The 21,253-nt window shown below is 39.3% G+C and overlaps 1 protein-coding gene and 1 long non-coding RNA gene across 2 annotated transcripts in view; both read right to left on the bottom strand.

Annotated features, from left to right (window-relative positions):
* cdkal1 (CDK5 regulatory subunit associated protein 1-like 1) overlaps nt 1-15,267 on the bottom strand; it is a 266,485-nt gene extending 251,218 nt beyond the window's left edge. The window contains exons 1-3 of the mRNA XM_037784259.1: nt 15,083-15,267; nt 12,117-12,280; nt 11,006-11,118 (exon numbers count right to left, since the gene is read on the bottom strand). Of these exons, the coding sequence (XP_037640187.1) occupies nt 11,006-11,118; nt 12,117-12,274 (271 nt within the window). The 5' untranslated portion in view covers nt 12,275-12,280; nt 15,083-15,267. The remainder of the gene's footprint in view (nt 1-11,005; nt 11,119-12,116; nt 12,281-15,082) is intronic.
* On the bottom strand, nt 439-8,291 carry LOC119496740. The gene is made up of 3 exons (XR_005208798.1): nt 8,241-8,291; nt 1,604-1,609; nt 439-1,235 (listed from the first exon to the last, which is right to left on the bottom strand). It is a non-coding gene; the product is annotated as an uncharacterized LOC119496740 (long non-coding RNA).
* Nucleotides 15,268-21,253: the final 5,986 nt, after the last annotated feature.

Raw genomic sequence — 21,253 nt, 5'->3', positions numbered from 1 at the left:
GATGTGAGCAAAACCTGGCTTCACCCCTCATCCCTTTTCCAGACAAACTCCTAGACTCCTATCCTCCCTCCTCCCTCCTCCTTCCTCAACCCCCAAGCCTTTCCCTCGGCTCTTGCCTTATCCCATTACTCACATCCCCTCCATGATATTCCCATTATATCCCTTCAGGGTATTCCCAATCCCTGTGGAATGCGGGCGGTATTCCTGGGATAACAGGGGGTTGACTGGCTGGCTGGCTTCTGCTGGGAATAGGGAATATGCCTCCGTCCTCTTGAGGGAAGCAGCAAAGGAAACTCCTAACCAGCTTCTCCCTTCATTTATCTCTAGCTTTCTTCATCAGAGAAGTGAAAGTGCGAACGAACAATTGAATGAACACTGGAACAGTGATTCTTGCGTCCATTCTTCTTCCTCTCCTACCTTTTTCTTCTTCTATCTGGTTTGAGAAACAACGGCGAGATATCAACACCCTTTAGGGAATCAATTTGAACTGTTTTTTTTGCTATTTCTCAGAGGAACAAGGAGTGGTCTCTCTTACGTCGACTGTAATTCTCTTTCCTTGCTTACATATGGGAAGTGCTACTGGCAATAAGGGAGATCTTCCTATCCTTGGAGAAATGAGTGCCAGAGAGGAATAATCGTTGTTTCCCTCCTCCTGTCCCATCACTTGTGGGCATCTGGTGTCAGACATCACATTAACTACAGTATTTAGTCATTTACGAATGACTCAATTAGTAATGTGGCTGAAAAAAATGCAGGAAAAGAGTGACACCAACAACTCCCAAAGACTGATTTCGAGGTTTTTGACTCCAGCGCCTGGCAGGCAGCGCCTTTACCACCTCCGACAGCTGAAGAAATTCAGAGTCTCCCTGAGGATCCTTCAGTCTTTCTACTCTGGAGCTGTAGAGAGCATCCTGACAGGTAGCATCACTGCCTGGTTTGGCAACAGCTCCGCGCAGGACAGGAGGGCTCTGCAGAGAGTAGTATGCACTACTGGAACCACACTCCCCTCCCTACAGGACCTGAACACCAGGAGGTGCAGAACCAGAGCCTGTTGGATTATGAAAGGATTCTCACAACCCAAACACAGACAGTTCCAGCTGCTGCGGTCAGGCAAGCGCCTCCGCAGCCACGCTGCCAAAACAGAGAGACTGAGACAGAGTTTCTTTCCCCAGGCCATCAGGACTGTGAACTCTGACCTCACCAGGGCACCCACCGAGCGCCACACACTGCCCCTCCTTATCCCCACACGTTCACACACACACACACACACACAGGGCTACATACAGAGAATACACATACACTTATTATTATTCTAGTCACACTTATATTTATATTCCACATTGCATACTGACCCCTCCTACTGTAAATATAATACCTTTGTCCCTTCAATTTGTATTACATTTTAAATATATTTGTATAGTTGTTCTTTGCACAATCCTGTGAGCACTGCCACTTTGCATTCAACTGCGCATCCTGTATGAGTATGTGACAAATAAAACTCTTGAATCTTGAATGACAATTTCTTGCAGCAGTGGCTGTTCTCATCATGTCAGTTTGTGATGCGGTCCTTTCCTGAGAGTAATCAATATGTTAGATTGACCACTGATCCCTCCTTTCCTCGAGTCATCCCATTTTCCTTCTTCTCCTCTATCCATAGTTCCCTCAAGGGAATCGTATGGCACGAATAGCTGGGGTCCCTAATCCCATGGCCTCCGAATGGTTACTGGGTGCTGCCTACACATGGGTCACCTTGTAGGATCATCAAAACACACACACACACACATATATATATATATATACAGGGCTTGGGATCACTCTAATCTCCTGGCCTCTAAATGGTTACACTTGACTGCCCTGGACTCATGTGTCTATTTGTAGGACCTTAGATGAATTCAAAGCCTTGGAAACTGTGTGTGTGACAGAGAGAGAGTGTTTTACAGAGATGGGAGAGGGCTATCCCATTATCATTTTAACAGTATTGCTCTGTTAAAGCCACACATACATAAATACAAAAAACTATTAATCCAATGTGTGCACTCGGGACTGGAATTATAATAATTTCTAGAGTCAATTCTGGCAAAGTCGTAAGTGAAATAGGAAAACACAAATGTCAGTCATTAGTTATGTTTTGCGATTCCCCATACAAAAGGACACCTGTTTTGCCAACTGACAGTGACAACTTTAATATTCAAAACGGTTTAACCCTCATGTCGCCATACTACTATTTACATATCCTTATTTACATATTAACAGCCTGTCTGCCTGTCAATGTCTGCTCTGAACTTGAGGATATTATATCTAATGTATTCAAATCAAGTGCATATGTAGTGATGAAAATGTATTTCTAGTCCGATGTATATTCAGTGTCTAATTGTTACTTTTCTCGCAACTACGTCACTTGATTCATATCCATTGCTTTACCTCCTTTTTCTTTCCTTACGTCTCTCCTGTCATCTCTCACTCCTCAAACCACCCCCCTCTTGTCTCTTTACCTTTCTGCACTCCGTTATTACTCCATCTATCCATCTCTCCATTTCTGCAGATCTACCAGAGTCTAGTTCGTTTTTTCCTGGCAGCATATTGCCCTCCCTGTTCGCCTCCCTTTTTCCGACCGTCGCTTTGGCTGATTTTGGCTTCAAGTGCATCTGCATCTCTCGGCTGTACCCTTCATCACAGCACCCTCCTCCCTTCCCCGCTGACTCTTCCTCTCGTCTTTCCTTACATCGCTTTCCCCTGCACTCTTTTTCCACCCCTTTCCCCTCTCTCAATCAGCAAAGTGGGATGTCTGACACACACAGTTGCGATAGTGGAAAGACAGAGCGAGCATACAGAGTCTTTCTCACACACACACGCCAGGCGATATGTCTACTCTTGCAGAATGACGGCTGTCGAAAACTGAACCGTCTCTCACACACTTTCTCTATACAATATCAATTCCCACCACGTCAGCCCGACTGTGTGTGAGAAGAGCAAATGTGTGTGTGAGCTGGATGTCTGCGCTAACGTGTGTGTGTGTGTATATGTGAGAGGTGGAGTCAGAGAGAACATTGTAAGTTTTCATTGGCTATAACATCGCGGCGTGTAATGTTGCGTAGCACACAGTTGGCCAATCAGATGGTCCTCACACACTCCGTTTTATGAATGAGACGGCATGTATGCGAGGTACACACACACACTCGGAGTGAGAATACTCTACAGTGATGTAATACAATCACACGGAGCAGTAGAAGCGCTTCTAACTCGAATGCAGCATGAGCTGAATCAGAACAGTTCAACGATGTTTCAGCCTAAATTTCTAAATACTGTCAATTACAAATATCCTGGAAAATGTATACAAAATTCAAAAAACTAAAGGAAATGCATTGACTGCAAATGTCCCATACCCTTTATACCAGTAAAATTCCAGTATATCCATTTTAAATTTAAAAATATGTTTAATGAATGTGAATGTCTGTGTATGGATGTTTTTCTTCCTGCCATGTAGCATGAATAAATCAATAAGTGCTTCATTTAAAAAAATAAACAAAATGCATTTAGTGATGAAAGAATATATAATACCTGCTATTCCATCTAGCTTTATTTCAAAGCCAATGATGCATTTCATATCAATCATAATTTCAAAGCAGTTAATTGTCTAAATTGCGCAGTAAAATTACATTGTATGCAGCCCCGTCGGCATTTTCTCTCCACAGCAACACCTGTAATATTTGCTCATCAATAAAGCCCTCGTATCATTTTATCAAAACAGCTCACACCCTCTCTCTGAAACCCATATCCTCCAACCGTCTGCGTCCAAACCAGGAACTGCGAACGCCTCATTTGGCTGACATTGTGTACTGGGGAGTAATTTTGCCTAACCGGTATGTAAAATCATAACTGAAGTGCTGTGTGTGCGGCTGGCTGGCAGGGAGGACATGGGAGGGGAGGAGAGCAGCCAAAAACAATCAAAATATCCTGGTGTGACTTTCCATGAAGGGTGTGTGTGTGTGTGTTTTTGTGTGCGCATGTGTGTGTGCATGCGTGTGTGTGTGTGTGTGCGCGCTCATATGCGAGTATACACGCCTTTCTATGAAGTCACTATTTGGCACATTGCTCTGCTGCTCAAATGTGGTTCATTTGTCTCAGTGTAACATCATGGGTGAACAGTGCCCTCTTTGGTTGTAGAGAGGAACAGCAGCTCAGGACGAGCCACGCTGAACAAGTACAGGCAGTCTAACAAGTGAGGAGACAATGAAAGCAGAGAGGAAAAGTGACACAGGTTGTTGTTTTATTGAAGTAAAACGGAACAAGACAGCATTTTTTCTTCAGATGCCTTGTTCAGAATTACAAAATATTTTATATTTCAGATATTCCATGACTGAATAAATTAACTGGCTGCTTAGTAATCACCTCAACTGGCAAGCACCAAGAGTTAAAACATTTGAGGTGAAAAAAAAGGCTTATATATCATAGGGCTGCACGATTACGGCCAAAATGATAATCACGATTACTTTGATCAATATTGAGATCACGATTATTCGTAGATTTTAGGGACAAAATATTTTTATTGCACTTTCACATTAAATAAAAAGACTGCTTTCACTTCCATGTTGTGCTACATTCTTGCTAATGTACATGTAGACATATCTTTGCATCAAAATAAGAATGAAAATAAGGTTCTTCTCCTGAGTGGACCATGCATTTTAAACATCAATATCGCAGTCGTGCAGCCCTAATATATTTTTAAAAATCCATATATTGTATGTGCTCTCAAACTGAAGAATGAGGAGTGGTCCCTTTCATCCGAACAGTCACCGATCTTTTTAACCTACAGCCACATCATACTCAACTTTGATCAATACTGCTCTTGTTATGTAAAAGTCTACATGATGTCTTACATTATATTGATTTCAGGATAATAGCGTTAACAAAGAGCTGGCTTTATTTTATTAACATTAATGATCACATAAGGTCATGTGTAGCCTTCAAGGACTGAAAGTTACAACTTTTCAAACTATGAATGAGAATACAGAGCATGTTTTGCAGAAGGATGACCTCATCCTGATATTGCAGAGATGCATTAGTTCAATAAAAAGCTATTCCAATGAGCCAAGGCTGCCACCTAGGGGCCACCGTAAGAACTGCTACTACGTCTCACACCAGGTGATGTCATAGTTTAAGAAAGAAAGTGTTAGAGAGGGAGATGAAAGAGGGACAGGGGAGGGCAGGGGGGTGTGAAGAGAGAGAAAACAGGAAAGATGAGAGGGAGGGAGAGAAGATGATGTCATGTTTTCAGAGCAGTGGAAGCTGTCTTTGTCCAAACTCTTTCATTAAAAGATCTGCAGAACGACACTGCGGATATATGAACGACAGACACTACAGAGGGATCGGTTTGATATTCATATGAGATCATCATATGAAGGACACACCAAATTATATGTTCAACCTACTCAAAGTCCTAATCTTCAGTCTGGCCACATACTAGACACTACATCCTTCACAAGCCCAATTCAGTCCTTGTCATTCCAGACTATTCCACTCTCACAAATGCACTCCCAACAATTTCATGCCATTCTCGACAATTGCGTTGCATTCCATACTATACCATTCAAAACAATCACCGCCTCTCCTGAGTGTAATCTCCCCTGATTCTGGCCATGACAGGCAATTTCTCCTTCCAACAACCCTTCAGTGAAAAACAATAAGCGAAGATACACACGTCCAAAGACGGAGAGGGGGAGATCGAAAGAAAAACAAGAAAAAGTGATGCAGGAGGAACGAGACTGAAGAAGAGACAAGGAAGCAAGCAAGCAAGCAAAGGGGAAAGGCAGATAAAAAGCAGAGGAGAAGAGGGAGACAGAAACCAAACTAATCCTTTAGGTTTAGCAGTGAGACACTGACCTTTAAAGTACTTTGTTGAGAGGGGGAGTGAGAGAGAGAGAGACAAGGCTGAAGTAGGGAGAGAGTATTCTTAAGCTTCATTTGTGAAGGATGTAGGTATCTCTAAGCTACATAGTGGGATAAAACCATATTAACTGAAGTGGTAAATAACGGAGGACTGCTGTTTTGCTAAGCGGTTACCTGAAGGACACATGCAGACAGAAATGCGCATGCTGTATGCTTGTGAAGGCACTTCTTTAGTAAACATTTATACACCAATCAGCCATAACATTAAGACCACTGACAGATGAAGTGAATAACATTGATTATCTCGTTACAATGGCACCTGGCAGTGGGTGGGATATATTAGACAGCAAGTGAACATTTTGAACTTTGTGTTGGAAGCAGAAAAAATGGGCCAGCGTAAGGATGTGAGCGACTTTGACAAGGGCCAAATTGTGATGGCTAGACGACTGGGTCAGAGCATCTCCAAAACTGCAGCTCTTGTGGGATGTTCCCGGTCTGCAGTGGTCAGGACCTACCAAAAGTGGTCCAAGGAAGGAAAACCGGTGAACCGGCGACAGGGTCAGACATGAGGCTCATTGATGCACGTGGGGAGCGAAGGCTGGCCTATGTTGTCCGATCCAATAGAAGAGCTACTGCAGCTCAAATTGTTGGAAAAAGTTAGTGCTGGTTTCCATTAGAAAGGTGTCAGAACAAACAGTGCATCGCAGTTTGTTGCGTATGGGGCTGTGTAGCCGCAGACCAGTCAGGGTACCCATGCTGTCCTAATGTTATGGCTGATCGGTGTATACCTAGCCATAACTTAAGCCTTTGTCAGCAGTGGTCATCATTTTGATAAAACTGTGCTATACTCACAACCTGAACAGAACCAGGTGTGAAGAAAGACACACAGACTGCAGCACCTCATCGGAGCAGCGTCAGTCCCAGAAGAAATGAATCCTGGTGTCAGAAAGGTCAACACATACAAGCAGAGGCACAAACCAGGTAGACAACCTCCCATCAAAACATGAAACACGATCACACCCTCTTGCAAATGCATATAGTCGTGCAAATTATATGCAAAGGCAACTTGAACGCCATTAAATCAACTGAACTAGTACAACTGTGACCCATTTGTTTGTTTTTTTACTCTTAAGTATCACCCGTTTATCTGTTTTCGTGTCAAGAGTCTTTCTCACTGGCATACATACACCACACTCATTCTTTATTGTCCTCTGTAAAAGAAATTTGATTTCACAGTCTCTACACAAACACTCAGAACATGTAACACAACAAGGTATAAAACAAACAACACAAGTCTTTTACAGTGTGACCAGGCTGTTTAAGGAAGGGATGGACAAGGGCACATTTTTTGCAAAGTAGTTGTCTATATCTGCAGCCAGTTTGGAGGAGGGTGATGTGTCTGATCTTGAAGAATGACGGCTGTCAAGAGGCCCAAACAGAGTACACTAATTTGTTGTTAATTTTATATTTAATTGAATAATTGTCTTTATTACAAGATAATGAAGAAAGGAGTGAGTTTTTATGAGCACAGATATTCATTTGAGAGTACTTCCACTTAACTGAAATACAATGAAATTAAACAGCACCACAGGATTCCTGTGTGGTCATTGCATGGTCCTACTTTTAGGAGAAGAGAAGGACACAGAAAAAAAACCTAATCCAGAGATTAGAAAAATTCAATATCCATAACAGCATGTTTTAACCTTATTACCTTAGAGTGTATTACATTTCACCGTCTTGAAATGCGTCTTTATCTGCTGAGGACCTTCAGACAACCAGGGAAACTATGTACTGAAATTCGATTCTGAGACAGACAGATATTTCAAAGTGGGAATACAAAACAACTCTAACTATAAGCAGTCACTTCCTGAAAGACCATTGCCAACGTTCCACTAAATTACAGAGTCAACAAGATCTAAGGTAAGATAATTAGCACACTAAATGTCAAGCCTTAGTAGATGCTTTGACAAATGATCTACTACTGCATCAAGAGAAACAGGTTGGATCTGAGACTAGCTCAAGGGCCAGAGAAAACTGCTAAAACAAAGAAAGGTGGAAAAGATAAAGAGATCAAGGGTCTAAACTAGCACATGAGGGGGGAACCGTTGGCCTGTGTTCATGAGTAAGTTGTGCCTCTTGTGTGTGCGCCGTGTGTGTGTGTGAGACTGTGTGTGTGTGTGTGTGTGTGAAAGAGTGACTACATCTGCATTTTTGAAGTGTGTGATTAATGTCCCTCTCTGGCTGTGGAGACCCCGTGGTGAGAGAAACGCCTGAGGGGTTAATTCTCTTCTGTGTGTGTGTGTGTGTGTGTGTGTGTGTGTGTATGTGTGTGTGTGTGTGTGTGTGTGTGTCACACACACACACACACACACACACACACACACACACACACACACACACAAAGAGCTACTGCAAAGACACAGTACAATACAAACACTCATACTGTATTTGTGTAGTACTAGGTACTGTTCAACTGATCACATAACCTGGAACAATAACTTCCTTTTCCTCATGACTGATTGCGATAAACACAAGATCACAAAACACACAATGAAACTGTTTGACTATCTTACGCAAACGATTTTTAACTGACAACTACAATCCAACACATCATCTCTGTCTCACCCTGCTTTGTCTGTGTCAGTCTCTCTCAACTGTGCATACACACACTCTCACACACAGTCAATATCTCATGAAAGACCTCAGGTAATCTAGTTCATAATAGGTCTGGCCTCCATGCAAATGACATGCAAAAGTTAAGATGAAAGATAGCATTCAACAAAGTCCAATCTCTAATCTGACTGCTGTCAACTCAGATGTGTTTTCTGATGCATCACTCTCTCAGGATAAAACATTGAAACTACTGATGATCTAACTAGGGATCGACCAATTATCAGCCAAGATATTCAGCGTTTTTACGCTTATCGGAATAGTTATTTATTTTGTCCGATAGCTGATAGAATAAATTCATTGAAAAATGTGTTACTTTGTCTCTGATGCAGCCGTTTGTAATCACCACTCTAGGCTCACTTGATGTCCTGCCCACAGCACTATCTGGTTGGCTACACATCATGAGTAATAGCCTATCAACACCACTGAAGACTAATATGCCACCAACGGGCAAAGACAAACGTAGACTGTCAAAGCTGCTCTAGTGAGCGAGGGGCTCTGTGTGTCAAACGTAAGGCAGCAGATATTACTGGAGTTACAATAAACATCCCAATTCTCTACGCTGAAGTTGCAAAAACACCCAGTGACTCCGCTGGGAACGTTCTGTCGTTCTCCCTCCCTCTGGATGGATGCACTAATGAAAAGGTCTAAACGTGCAGTATGGGAGCATTTGACTTAACCAACACCAGGGAAGGCAGTCTGAAATACATACAAAGCAGGTTTCAGCATGAGAAGAACAATGACTCTTTTTTTAAAGATAATGTTGATAGTTATCTTTTGCAGCTTTTAATTAAACATATGCTTAAAGGCGTTTAAACTAATGTCTGTGTTGGAGTTTGTTTTATTTTATTTTTCGAGACTTAAGATTTTCATTTTTACTGCAAGTGTATATCGGTTGCAAATATTGGTTATCGGCCTCCTGATTACTAATAATCAGTATCGGCCCTAAAAAACACATATCGGTGGATCCCCAGACCCGATCATGATGAAGAACATCTCCAAACCTTAATGTAGTAGTAATAGCAAACCAAATCATCCCTTACCAAGTTGTGTTTGTCACTTAAGGCCTTTACACACTGGGGACATTATTTTCATGTGAATAATTCTCACGTCAATATATTTTTTCAAACGGTTGTTTAAGACAGATTTATTTTCCAACAGTGACTGCTAACAGTTCTGGAAGCGACAGGCAAATGATAGTGTCCTGCCAATATGGCAACAAAGACTAAGATTTTTGAAAATATGTCTTTTCATGTTTCAATATATGAAAAACAACTCTGCCACACTAAGCGACTTAGTGAAAGAGTTTGCTCTTTATTTAACCGACATGTTTGGCACAAGTCCTTCACCGGGTTTTACATAATGGTTAAAAGCACAGCCTATATACACACTACAAGAGGATTTTGGCTCGGCTCTTAAGTAAAGAGCAGACTACCAGTAAGTCAGCAAGTGTTGCCAAGTGGATTTTTCACATTTGGTCTTTTGTTACTTGAGCACCTAGTTGGCTGAACTCTTCATTCATGTTCCAATGCAATCAGGTGAAAACTAGTTGCATACTGGTATTGCAATGAAATTAAAAAATATCAGTGTCAGACTGAATGACATTGTGTATGAATTGTAAAATACCAGTCATCAGCTCAGAGCAAACATATTCAATATCGATTTTCCAACGTTACCAACCATTTCGGCAGAAAAATTCCTAGCATCTCTATAAGTCATATTCTATCCAAAGTGTCTAGTTGAAAAAATAAGTCGTCAAAGAGGCTGGTCAATGTTATATGTTAACCAGCCATGGTAGCATTGGCATGCGGTCACACGGTTCTCTTTTGTTGTTTCCCACTGCATCAGTGTGCCCTTTTTCAACTGGCACCACATCACCAATCCACTCCCCACTTAAGTTCTGGGAAAGATACCAGGTAAAGCTGGTTCTTAGTGGACTTCTTGAGCCTAAGGTGAGCTTCGCCAGCAAACTTTCCTCTCAAGTTGGAGACAAATTCCACCTGGTTCATAAGGATTGGCAGACTCCAGATATGATCCAAATCATCATATTAATTTATTCATTATCCGTTTATCCTATTGACTATTTTTAACCAAATACATTTGCTTGGTTGCACACAGCCTGGGAATATCAATTCAGAGCACAAGAAAGTCTCCCACTGGAATAACTCACAAGGTACATCTTACTTACAAAGCAAGACTGCCCCCTTGTGTTTAATAATAATAACTACATCAGTTCTATAGACAACTAAGACATAAACCATTGTACCATTGCAAATGTTAATTCATTACTTACCTTCAATCCAACAGTCTAAAATATATCGCATCCACCCTTCTTAGTATTATTCTATTATTATTTATTAGTACAGTAGTAACAGTCTAGTAGAATTGTTATTTGCTGACCTCCAGTCTATTGACTTCATACAAACCCCAAAATTAAACAATCTCTTACCAGTCATCTTGTATCCGCTTGCAGCTAGCTGTCCGGCCATGTACTCTCCATCTGAGTTGTTGTGACTGCAGCCCCACGTTTTCATCCAGATTTTTTGGGTGCCAGGGATCAAACTAAAAATGAACAAAGAATGCTTTTGGTATATGATGTGTGGAAAACAAATCAATATCTAAACCTAATATTATTTCAAAAATCTGCCATAAAACCTTGATCAAAAGATCAACTGCTGAAGCCTTGTCAACTTTAGCCTCAGTTTAGTGTAGAGGGACAGAGTGTTCGGTAACCTGTTTGATTACTTATTGGTAAACCAAACTCTGGTGCAGACCAAACAACCAGACAGAGATTGCTTCCAAGCAGCCTCTGGTGTGGTCCGTTTGTAGTATGTGGACAAATCACAGGATTTAGTGATGGATATGCTATCATATGATATGGGGGATTTTTCCTGATACATGAGAAAGTGAAAAGTTAAAAAGGAACTTGTGCCCTAAACAGCATGATTTATCATTTCTCCAACAAAAACTGAGTAAAACATACGATACGACCTCTGTAATATTATTATGAGACGCCTCTTTTTGTCCCATTTTTACTTGCCCGTCACTATTCATGATATGTGAGGTCCAGCAGCAATCTTAACTAGAGATGCAGCACAATTTTCTTAGCCGATTCAGATTTCCGATTTTCAAAAAGTCTGACCAGCCAATTATCTATTTATTTATACAAAACTATTCATGAATCAGTATCTATTTACAAGAATGTAAAGGTACTTGTATTATACGAACTCCCACTCCTGCAGCAAGCAGCATCTTCCTGCCAGCCCCACACCTACTGACTGCGCACATTGCAAGAGTTTTTTTTAGTGTTAATGAGGAAATATTGAAACATTATAGTCAACATATCCCCCACATGTATCACAATCCATTTGATTAACTGAACATTTTGAAATGAATACAGATTGGTTTTAAAACTTGCAGTTATTTGAACTCAGGGGGTTTGTCTATTGTTAGTTTTCCATCTAACCATCATCAGTCTAAAACATACTGTATACTGGCGATATCACAAACTCACATCCTGAACGGCTGTACCACACCACTACATCAAACAGTTGACATACCTGTCAGCTTGCAGCTCCTCGTCGCTCACAAGCTCTTTTTTCTTCCTGGACCTCGGCATGATACTCTTTCTAGCAAACTGTCTCTCGTGAGGAGTAGGGTCGCTAGAGGACACCATGTCCTCAATGTCTTCAATCAAAGAGTCGCAGGCGGACGGCATGATGGTCTGAAAAATCAGACAGAACCATGATCAGCACAGCATTATTCTATAGACTGTCTCTGATATAGTTGAGACCTGTGAGCAGTCAAGTAGACTCTGTGAGTAATACCAAAAATGGATGTTGACAATTACTTTTGATGGCCGGATAATTGTTTCACTGTAATTACATAAATCACAGTAATGTAATAAAATGTGATCAAAAAACGCAAAAATATTTCTTTACTTAAAACTGTAAGTACATTTGTTATCACTTCCTTTATGTCAAAACTCTGGGCAATAGGATAAGATGATGTATCATGTGATAGGCCCATTGAATTGCTGAAGGGGAGCATGAATGTTGAAAAGCTTCAGAATAACTAGGAGCAGCATTAAATGAAAAGATATTACCTCTCCACAGTGAGGTAATATTAATAATACATGTTCTACTGTATATAGAGCACTTTTCATGGAACTAAAAGACACTTTACATGAGTACAAATTATCATAAAGAAAAACTGAATATAATATATGAACGAACAACATTAAAACCAGTTCTGAAAAGGTGAGTTTTGATTTGTGATTTGAATGTGGACAGGTTGGTGCAGTCTCAGATGTGTTTGGGGAGTGAGTTTAAGAGGTACGGGGCAATTATGGCGAATGCCCTGTCGCCCCAGGTCTGGTGCTTGGTTCTGAGTGCTGGAGACAGGAGGTCGGCATCAGAGGAGCGGAGGGAGCGGGAGGGAGTGTGATGATGGAGCAGGTCAGTGAGGTAGGAGGGTGCCTGGTTATGGAGGGCTTTGTGAGTGGGGAGAAGGACTTTGAATTGGATCTGTTGTGGGACAGGGAGTCAGTGGATGTTCAGGAGTGGAGTGTGTGGAGTGAGTTACAGTGGTGATGGATTTTGTGGAAATGTAGAGCTGGACGTCATTGGCGTAGAGAAGGAGGTTGTTGTTGCCTTTGAGGAGGGCTGTTTCTGCACTGTGAATGGAAACCTGATTGAAATGGTGCAAACATGTCGTTGGAGAAGAGGTGGGCTTTTAGGAGGGAGGCGACAGCACGTTCCAGTTTTTTTTACACAGAATGGGGAGATTGGAGATGGGCTAGAAATTACTCATGATATCAGGGTTGAGTCTGGGTTTCTTGAAGATCGGGGCGACAGCAAGTGGCTATAAACATCAGAAAACTCATCATTTCCATCATTTTCCGAAGACCAAGGTAATGTCATCACATACTTTGTTTTGTCTGACCAACAGTGCAAAACCCAAAGATATTTAGTTAACTATAAGACAAAATGTTCACATTTGAGAAGATGAAACAACTAATTGATTTAAAACATTTGATGAGTAATTTATATTAATTGCTGCAGCTCTATATAACACTACAGGAGAACTGAAATGCACAGGTATTAATAAACTATGGTTGAATCCCAGAGTAAGTTATCTACTCTAGAATATTCAATTTCATTATTTCTAATAAAAGGGGAAACCCTTTAGCTACATATCTGGCGTACTTCACACTGGTGAGATGCAACATGATAGTTTTCTCTATGTTATTAGTGTGCTGCCTCCTTACTGTAATGTAACGTGGATGATGAGTTTTTACATTTTTATTAAATGCTGGTTATAGTGGTGATGTTAGAATAATTTTGTAAGGGAAGACATGTTAAATTCATCTGACGTTCCATTTTTTGAAATCATACCTAAACTGTAGAGAATACATTACCTACATGATCAATGAATGTGATAAGAGCAGAGCCCCTGTGTCTACTGACACACCTGACATCCCATATACAGATACACTTTTACCAAAATAGATTCTGTTATTGTTTCTCATGCTCCTAGCTTTCTCTACAGTGTAAACATGTTTGTCATTATTCAACTGAATAAATCTTTCATGGAAAATATGCCAGAGAAAAAAGATGATGAGTGCCCAGCCAAAATGGTTATGTGGGCCCCACATGGGTTATGCTGGGGGTACCTGGGTACCAGGTGGGTATGGGCCCAAAATGGGTACTTATCTGGGGCCCACTTGGATCAACTAAGTTGGTCCCACATGGGCTCCCCATGTGTGCTACTCATGTGGGTCCTAGTTGGGTCACTACTGGGAAATAAGTGCATGGGGCCAACATAGAAACTGTGGACAACCCCACTTACAACCCATATTTCAGCCCATGTAGTTCCCACATAGAACTTAAAGCTGGGACCAAGATGGGTCTTGGGTATGTTGCCCAGTTGGGGCCCACATAACACCCATTGTAATCCTGCATGGAATCCATGTGGGCAATTGACATTGGGTCATTATGGAACCTGCAGATAATCCCATATAGGGCCCATTTTTCAGCCCATTTACTACCCACATGGGCCCCACATACAGATGTTGGCTGGGTGGCAGTTAAAAAACTTGATTAGTTAGTGGATGCCAGATACCCAAGTAAGCACGTCAAGCATCCCAATTGCTAAAACGTTGAACCTACACGTTTATATGCTTTCATTTACTTTGCTAGACTCGAGTTGACACAGTGAAGATAACTGAAGAACACATGAAGCTAAGGTCACTCTCTCACTGGGTTTGTTGTGTAACTGAATGGGACTTCTTAACTAACTTAACTAACTATCATAAACTAACCGCATGCCTACGCTATGTGAGTATCATGACCATTGATTGATACGAATGAGAAACACCTGTGAAAACGTCTAATTAGCAGCAACCTATCAACCAACATGAGCAGGCTAGCTATTAGCTCTGGCTAGCCTCATTAGCTAGCCACTACACACGTGTGTGTTTATTTTGGTCAGTCAGCCTTCTCCAGATACCGTATACATATCTTACCTGGGTCGCGATGTTGTTATTGGTTCGGATAAATGCGAATTGTGAGGAAAGGGACGTTTTATAAATGGATAATTGTCTTATTTACACATCAAAACAACTGTGACAACTCTCAGACCGCCATACTGGTTCGTAGGTACGGTGGCTGACGAGGCACAAACCAGTCACGTGTGCGTTTTACAGGACTGGAACTGACCATGCAGCATGCTCGTCCATGAGGCTGCTGTTAAACTGGGCCATATATTACCACGTAGTATCACTTTTATTCTCGTCAATTTCTGACTTTATTCTCATAATACTATTGTTTATTGTTTATTTGTTTTGCACAATTTAAGACTACACAACATAACAAAAAAAAAAAAGAATAATATACAGTGCAGGAAGAGGCAAAAAAAAACACTGGGCTTATCTGCAGCCTCCACCTAGAGACAAATATTAATATAAAGAAATAATATGACTACGTAATAGTGATAACAAACAATTACGACAAGATTTATATAATAACAACAATAACAATGCAGTAAATATATTAAAAAAGACAAGTGTGTGTCTGTGTGTTTGTGTGTTTGTTGCATGGAAGTGTATGGTTAGTGTTTGTGAGGAGGATATTGATTTAAATATCTATAAAGACTTCTGGGCAATCGTAACCAAACAACATTGTGAGTGGGAAAAAATAAAAAACATAAAAACAGATACATGAACAACATTGGGGAAAAGCAATTACAAGACAGCAATTACATTTTTTATTTTTAAACTAATGACTTTTTAAATATTTGACAGACGAACAGTTTATTGATAGATGTGAAAAGCTACTCCATAATTTGGTTCCCCTAAATCTTATTGAAAATTGACCTCTACTAGTGAGGAATTTAGGAGGATGAAGATCTAGAGATTGCCGGGTTGAGTAAGAATGGACCTGAGAATTTGTTTTAAAATAGGTCTTGAACTGCTCAGGAATATTCCCACCAGAAAGTATCTTATAAATAAAAACACATATTTGAGAAATATTGATATCATAAATAGTAAGAATCTGTAGTTTCTTAAATAGAGGAGCAGAGGAGATGTGTGACTCTTATCGAGTTGCAATCCTCACAAAACGTTTTTGGAGAACTAAAATTTTATGAAGGTTTGGACTACTCACCCAAACCATATTACAATATGAAAGATAGGGAGAAATTTGACTATAATAAAGAGTAAGGAGACAGTTTGTGGTGACTACAACTTTTTTTTCTTGTAAACTTATAACTTTATTCTCATAATATTAAGACTTTTTTTCTTGTAAATTTCTGACTTTATTCCATAATACGACTTTTTTTCTTGTAAACTTGACTTTATTCTCAAAATATTACGACTTTTTTCTCGTAAACTTATGACTTTATTCTCATAATATTACGAATTTATTTCTTGTAAATTTATGACTATATTCTCATAATACGACTTTTTTTCTTGTAAACTTGACTTTATTTTCAAAATATTACGACTTTTTTCTCGTAAACTTATGACTTTTTTCTCATAATATTACGAATTTATTTCTTGTAAATTTATGACTATATTCTCATAATACGACTTTTTTTCTTGTAAACTTGACTTTATTTTCAAAATATTACGACTTTTTTCTCGTAAACTTATGACTTTTTTCTCGTAATATTACGACTTTATTCTCGAAATCTCAGATTTATTTTTTTTCCTCAATACGGGACTAATACTCCGTTGTAATATATGGTATATCTAATTAATTAAATAAATAAATATATACAAACGTACACACACACATTCGCTTATGCACATCACACACATTTCTTGTCGTTTTTGATATATTTATTGTTATTGTTGTTGTATTATATATATCTTGTTCTAATTGTTTGTCATCACTATTATGTAGTCATATTATTTTGTGCATATTAATCTTGTGTTCACTACAACAATGTGAAATTTGAACACTGCTTAGGTGGAGGCTTCAAATAAGCCCAGTGGGTTTTTTGCCTTTTCCTGCACTGTATATTATCTTTTTATTTTTGTTATGTTTGTGTAGTCTTGATATTTATTTAACATTTAATATATTTTTTTGTTATTGTTATGATATATATCTTGTTCTAATTGATTGTCATCACCATTATGTAGTCATATTGTTTCTGCATATTATCATTGTGTTCTCTACAACATTGTGGAATTCTAACACTGCTTAGGTGGAGGCTTCAAATAAGCCAAGTGTTTTTTTTTGTCTCTTCCTGCACCTTATATTATTTATTTATTCATTTTGTTATGTTTGTGTTGTCTTTATTTTTGCAAAATAAATAAACAAACATATTTTGAAAACATGATAAAACATTGTTTTCCATATTCATATTGCCTTTATTCAAATTTTCAATTACAAACACCCAGAGTACAAAAAAAATCCATTTTTCCCTCCCCCCCAAACAAATACAACTCAACTTCCTCTTTTAACAGATGTCAAAGAAACTTGTTTAACTGAATAAAATACATCAAAAACATCAAATTAGTTTACTTTAAACATTCAACTGCACACCGAGTCTTTCATCCATGCGTTCAAATTGCGTTGTGATGTTACAGCTCTTTTTTTCGGTAATTAGTGGAAACAGGCAGCAATATTATAATTTTACAGTCAATTCGTTCCTATGAAATAGTTAACGTTTCACATAACCGTTACAGAATATTTACGGATCAGTATATTGTATTTGGTAACAGCTTAAGAAGAATAACCATAGGAGGAAAAAAAGGAACAACAGTGCTGTTTCAATCTTCACTATAGTTAACACCACATTTAGCCTAATGATACTTTTCTGTAAGGTCTAAACACACATCAGAATCACGCATTAGAAAATGAAGGAGCTGTAATTTGTAAGTCACCCATAACTCATTTTTCAGACTCACTGGCAATGACACTAGCTTAAGCGGTGCATTCAAATATTTCAACATTCCATTAGAAACCCATGGAAAGCTACAATCTTTCCAAAAATCATGTTTCCGTCATGTAAAAGTGGATAAAATATTGCGACCAGATTCTGGTCGTTTGAAATAGATGGAGGAAAATATAATTACCTATGTGAATGGTCTTATGAAATAGCACAACTGTGGTTAGTGAACCAAATGGGGAAAAATATTGAGCTTGATTTTTCCATAAATACATATATAAAATACACTGATATAAATATACCTATAGGGAAATGAGAGCATTTCTGTGTATTTAAGTCAAATTGTATGTTCACTTGTGATAGCAGCACGAATTAAGCTAAACTAAGCTGAATAAGAAACTGTATTTTATCCTCAACTGAATGGGTGAAGTTCATGTTAACGACTGGGTTTTGAATTTCAAAAAAGGTGTTTCAACAGGCTTCAATACTCTCCATGAAATAGAAATTGGCAGAAAAGCAAAAAAAAAAAAAAAAAAATGTCACAGACTCCCTCACATCATTCCAAAAATAAAACGGACACACGGTGTCACAGAAGCAAAAAACCCCTACACACTTCAGCAGAGGACACAAGTCACTGATCCTGGTTCAGTGGTGTAAATAGACATAGCAATGTCTCCTAATGGCCAGTAATGGGCAGATAGGCTAACTGTGAAAGAATGAGTGCATGTACGCATTATTGAATGTGTACTACTTTTTGGGTCGAAGAGATGCTCTGCAAAAAAAAAATAACTTATGGAAGAAAAAATAGATATATTGCAGTATTGCAATTTGTACGCCTTTCTACCCATCAAATGTGCACCCCAATATTCAAATTTAAGATGCAACGGCATGAAACCGGTTTAAGAGCAAAGACATACTCATTATATCAGGGGCATGAGTGGAATCTTGCACACATCAAAAGAGAAAAATGCGATGTAATATCCAACATCACATCTAAATAATACCGGGGTAATTTGTATGACAAAAGGGAATTCAAAGACTCATTCACACTATGGCATATAACCTCTATGCCCTATTACTATAGTCCAACATTAAGTGAGAGGTAGCCTACAGTACCTTGTGCACTGAAAAATTTAGAAAACTGTACATCAATTTACACATGGCAGGCTTACTCTTTAGCAAGCTTGATCTTTGACATAACTCACACATGCTTGCACACGCAATTACTCAAGCGCACATCAATCAGGTCAGTGAAGAGTTTACACTATCAGCAGCAATATTACCTGCAGCCGCAGGTTTCTCTAGATTAAAAGGGTTTCAGACAAGACGTTTGTGTTTGGGGATGTGACCAAACACAAGGAGCTATTAGATGTGAATAGCAATGGTGTTCCAAATACCAAAATAAACACATCCCTACAGCTCTTAGTTCAGCTACAGCTTAAGTCCTCTAGCTGGCTTTTCTTGATTAACCACTGTATGAAGACTCAGTGGCTGTAGACAACAGTGTTACCGAGCCTAGTATGAATCAAGGCTTGTTGCACCGAATTTGCTCAATTTACAAAACAGGGTCTATTTGTATTTTTTTTATCCTTTTCCTCATTTTTTTTTTTTAAATATCCTGGTCGGGTTATGGAGTTAAAGGGGCCCTTCATAACATGCTAAAGCCTAAATTAGTGGCTATCTGGCCCCTTGTTGCTTAGGTGACCTTGATATCATTAGTTATTTCTACAGTAATAAAATCCATTAAAATTCAACACTTATTAAACCTAAAAAGACAAACAAACGCGCCTATCCGGTCTCCCTACACACTAAGTTGGCAGTGTGCATCGATAAGTGGTTCAAAGTTTTTACCGATTAGCTCAAACCACAGTATAATTTCACAGCACACAGTCTAAGTGAGGAGGCATTAGGGTAAGTTTGGTTGTGGCAGCTTCTGCTGATGAAGATGGAGGGGATATAGGCAAAAAAGCAGCAAGAAAGTGGAAGGTTTGGGTCCTGATTTCACAAAGTATCAATAAGAGTATGAGTTAGAGATGATGTCATATTGTGTGCGCTAACGGGACAGGCTTATACAAGTACATCAGGTGTTTTTTGCTTAACCCCACAGATGGCTTTTTTTGTGCTGTTAGCACATGGGTCATGTAAAGTTAATCCTGTTATCTGTTCCCATGTTGCACATTCTTGTATTCATCAAACTGTAAATTTCTACTACGTGTACAAAACATGAGGTTGCCCATTTGATCAGTAGATAACAGGCTGATCAGATGGACAGATAACAAAGGTCCCTTATTAAATTTACCTGCTAAGTCTGTTTTAAATATGGAGGATGTAGCACAAGAGAGACGAATAGTGTATACCACTCTTAGAGCATTTAGAGTACACACTTATTCGTTATGCGTCTCTTATTTTCATTGCCATTTTACAGTTTCCTTTAAAATGTATGTCATGTGCACTCCAAAACAGCTCTCAATACATCTAAATAGTGCTTACATGTACAAAAAAAAACTCATACTCTTAGTAACTTTATGATTATAAGCCTAAACACAATACACAGCACAATAGGTAGGTAACCTGAAGAGTGTCTGAGCAGTAGGCACCGAGATAGGACAGGTAACCAAAACCTCAGCCTGCCTAACCTAACCATAGGATAACAGCAACTGTAGTTGTGAATGCTGTGTATCTAAATTGCTCTGTTTTCTTTTATTATTATTATTAATGTTACATTTCTAAAATATTCTACATTTGAACACGTAAAATGCCTTCTTAACAGTCAGCAGTATGATCCTTCAAATCACAGATCGTTGGTGTAGCCCCCCCACAGCACTTGGCATTAACACATCTGGATGGAGTAATGACACTTGACAAGAAAATGCATCACTGGGAATACACAGATCAACCCCGGTCCTTTCCTTGGGAAAACACATTTACAGGCCTGTCAAATCCTCATATATGCAGGATGTTTTTGAATTCCACTGATGCAGGGCTCAACAATAAGGATTGCCAGGCGAGTAAATCTAGCAACTTGCGCGATCGGGCAAGTGATAAACACATTGTGTTTTTCCGGAGCTGATGATGGAAGTAGCTAAGGAGTGAGCCATCTCGGTTCACTCATCTCTCTTGAGAGTTGCGCATGTGCAGTACGGGCACTTGAGAGAGAATCACGGCAGGTAAAGACAAGGTTTATGAGCTGATGCACAAGCAAGCATTTCAATTAGAGGATGTGGCCGAAACTAGATTAATTTACCTAAAGGTTAAAACAGGACTATCTTTAGTCTTCGTTGTTATTTGATAACCACTAATA

This window comes from Sebastes umbrosus, chromosome 11 (genome assembly GCF_015220745.1).
Source record: "Sebastes umbrosus isolate fSebUmb1 chromosome 11, fSebUmb1.pri, whole genome shotgun sequence".
In the NCBI taxonomy this organism is placed as follows: Eukaryota; Metazoa; Chordata; class Actinopteri; order Perciformes; family Sebastidae; genus Sebastes; species Sebastes umbrosus.
The sequence above is the reverse complement of the archived record's forward strand: the minus strand, read 5'-3'. Positions and strand labels throughout refer to the sequence as shown.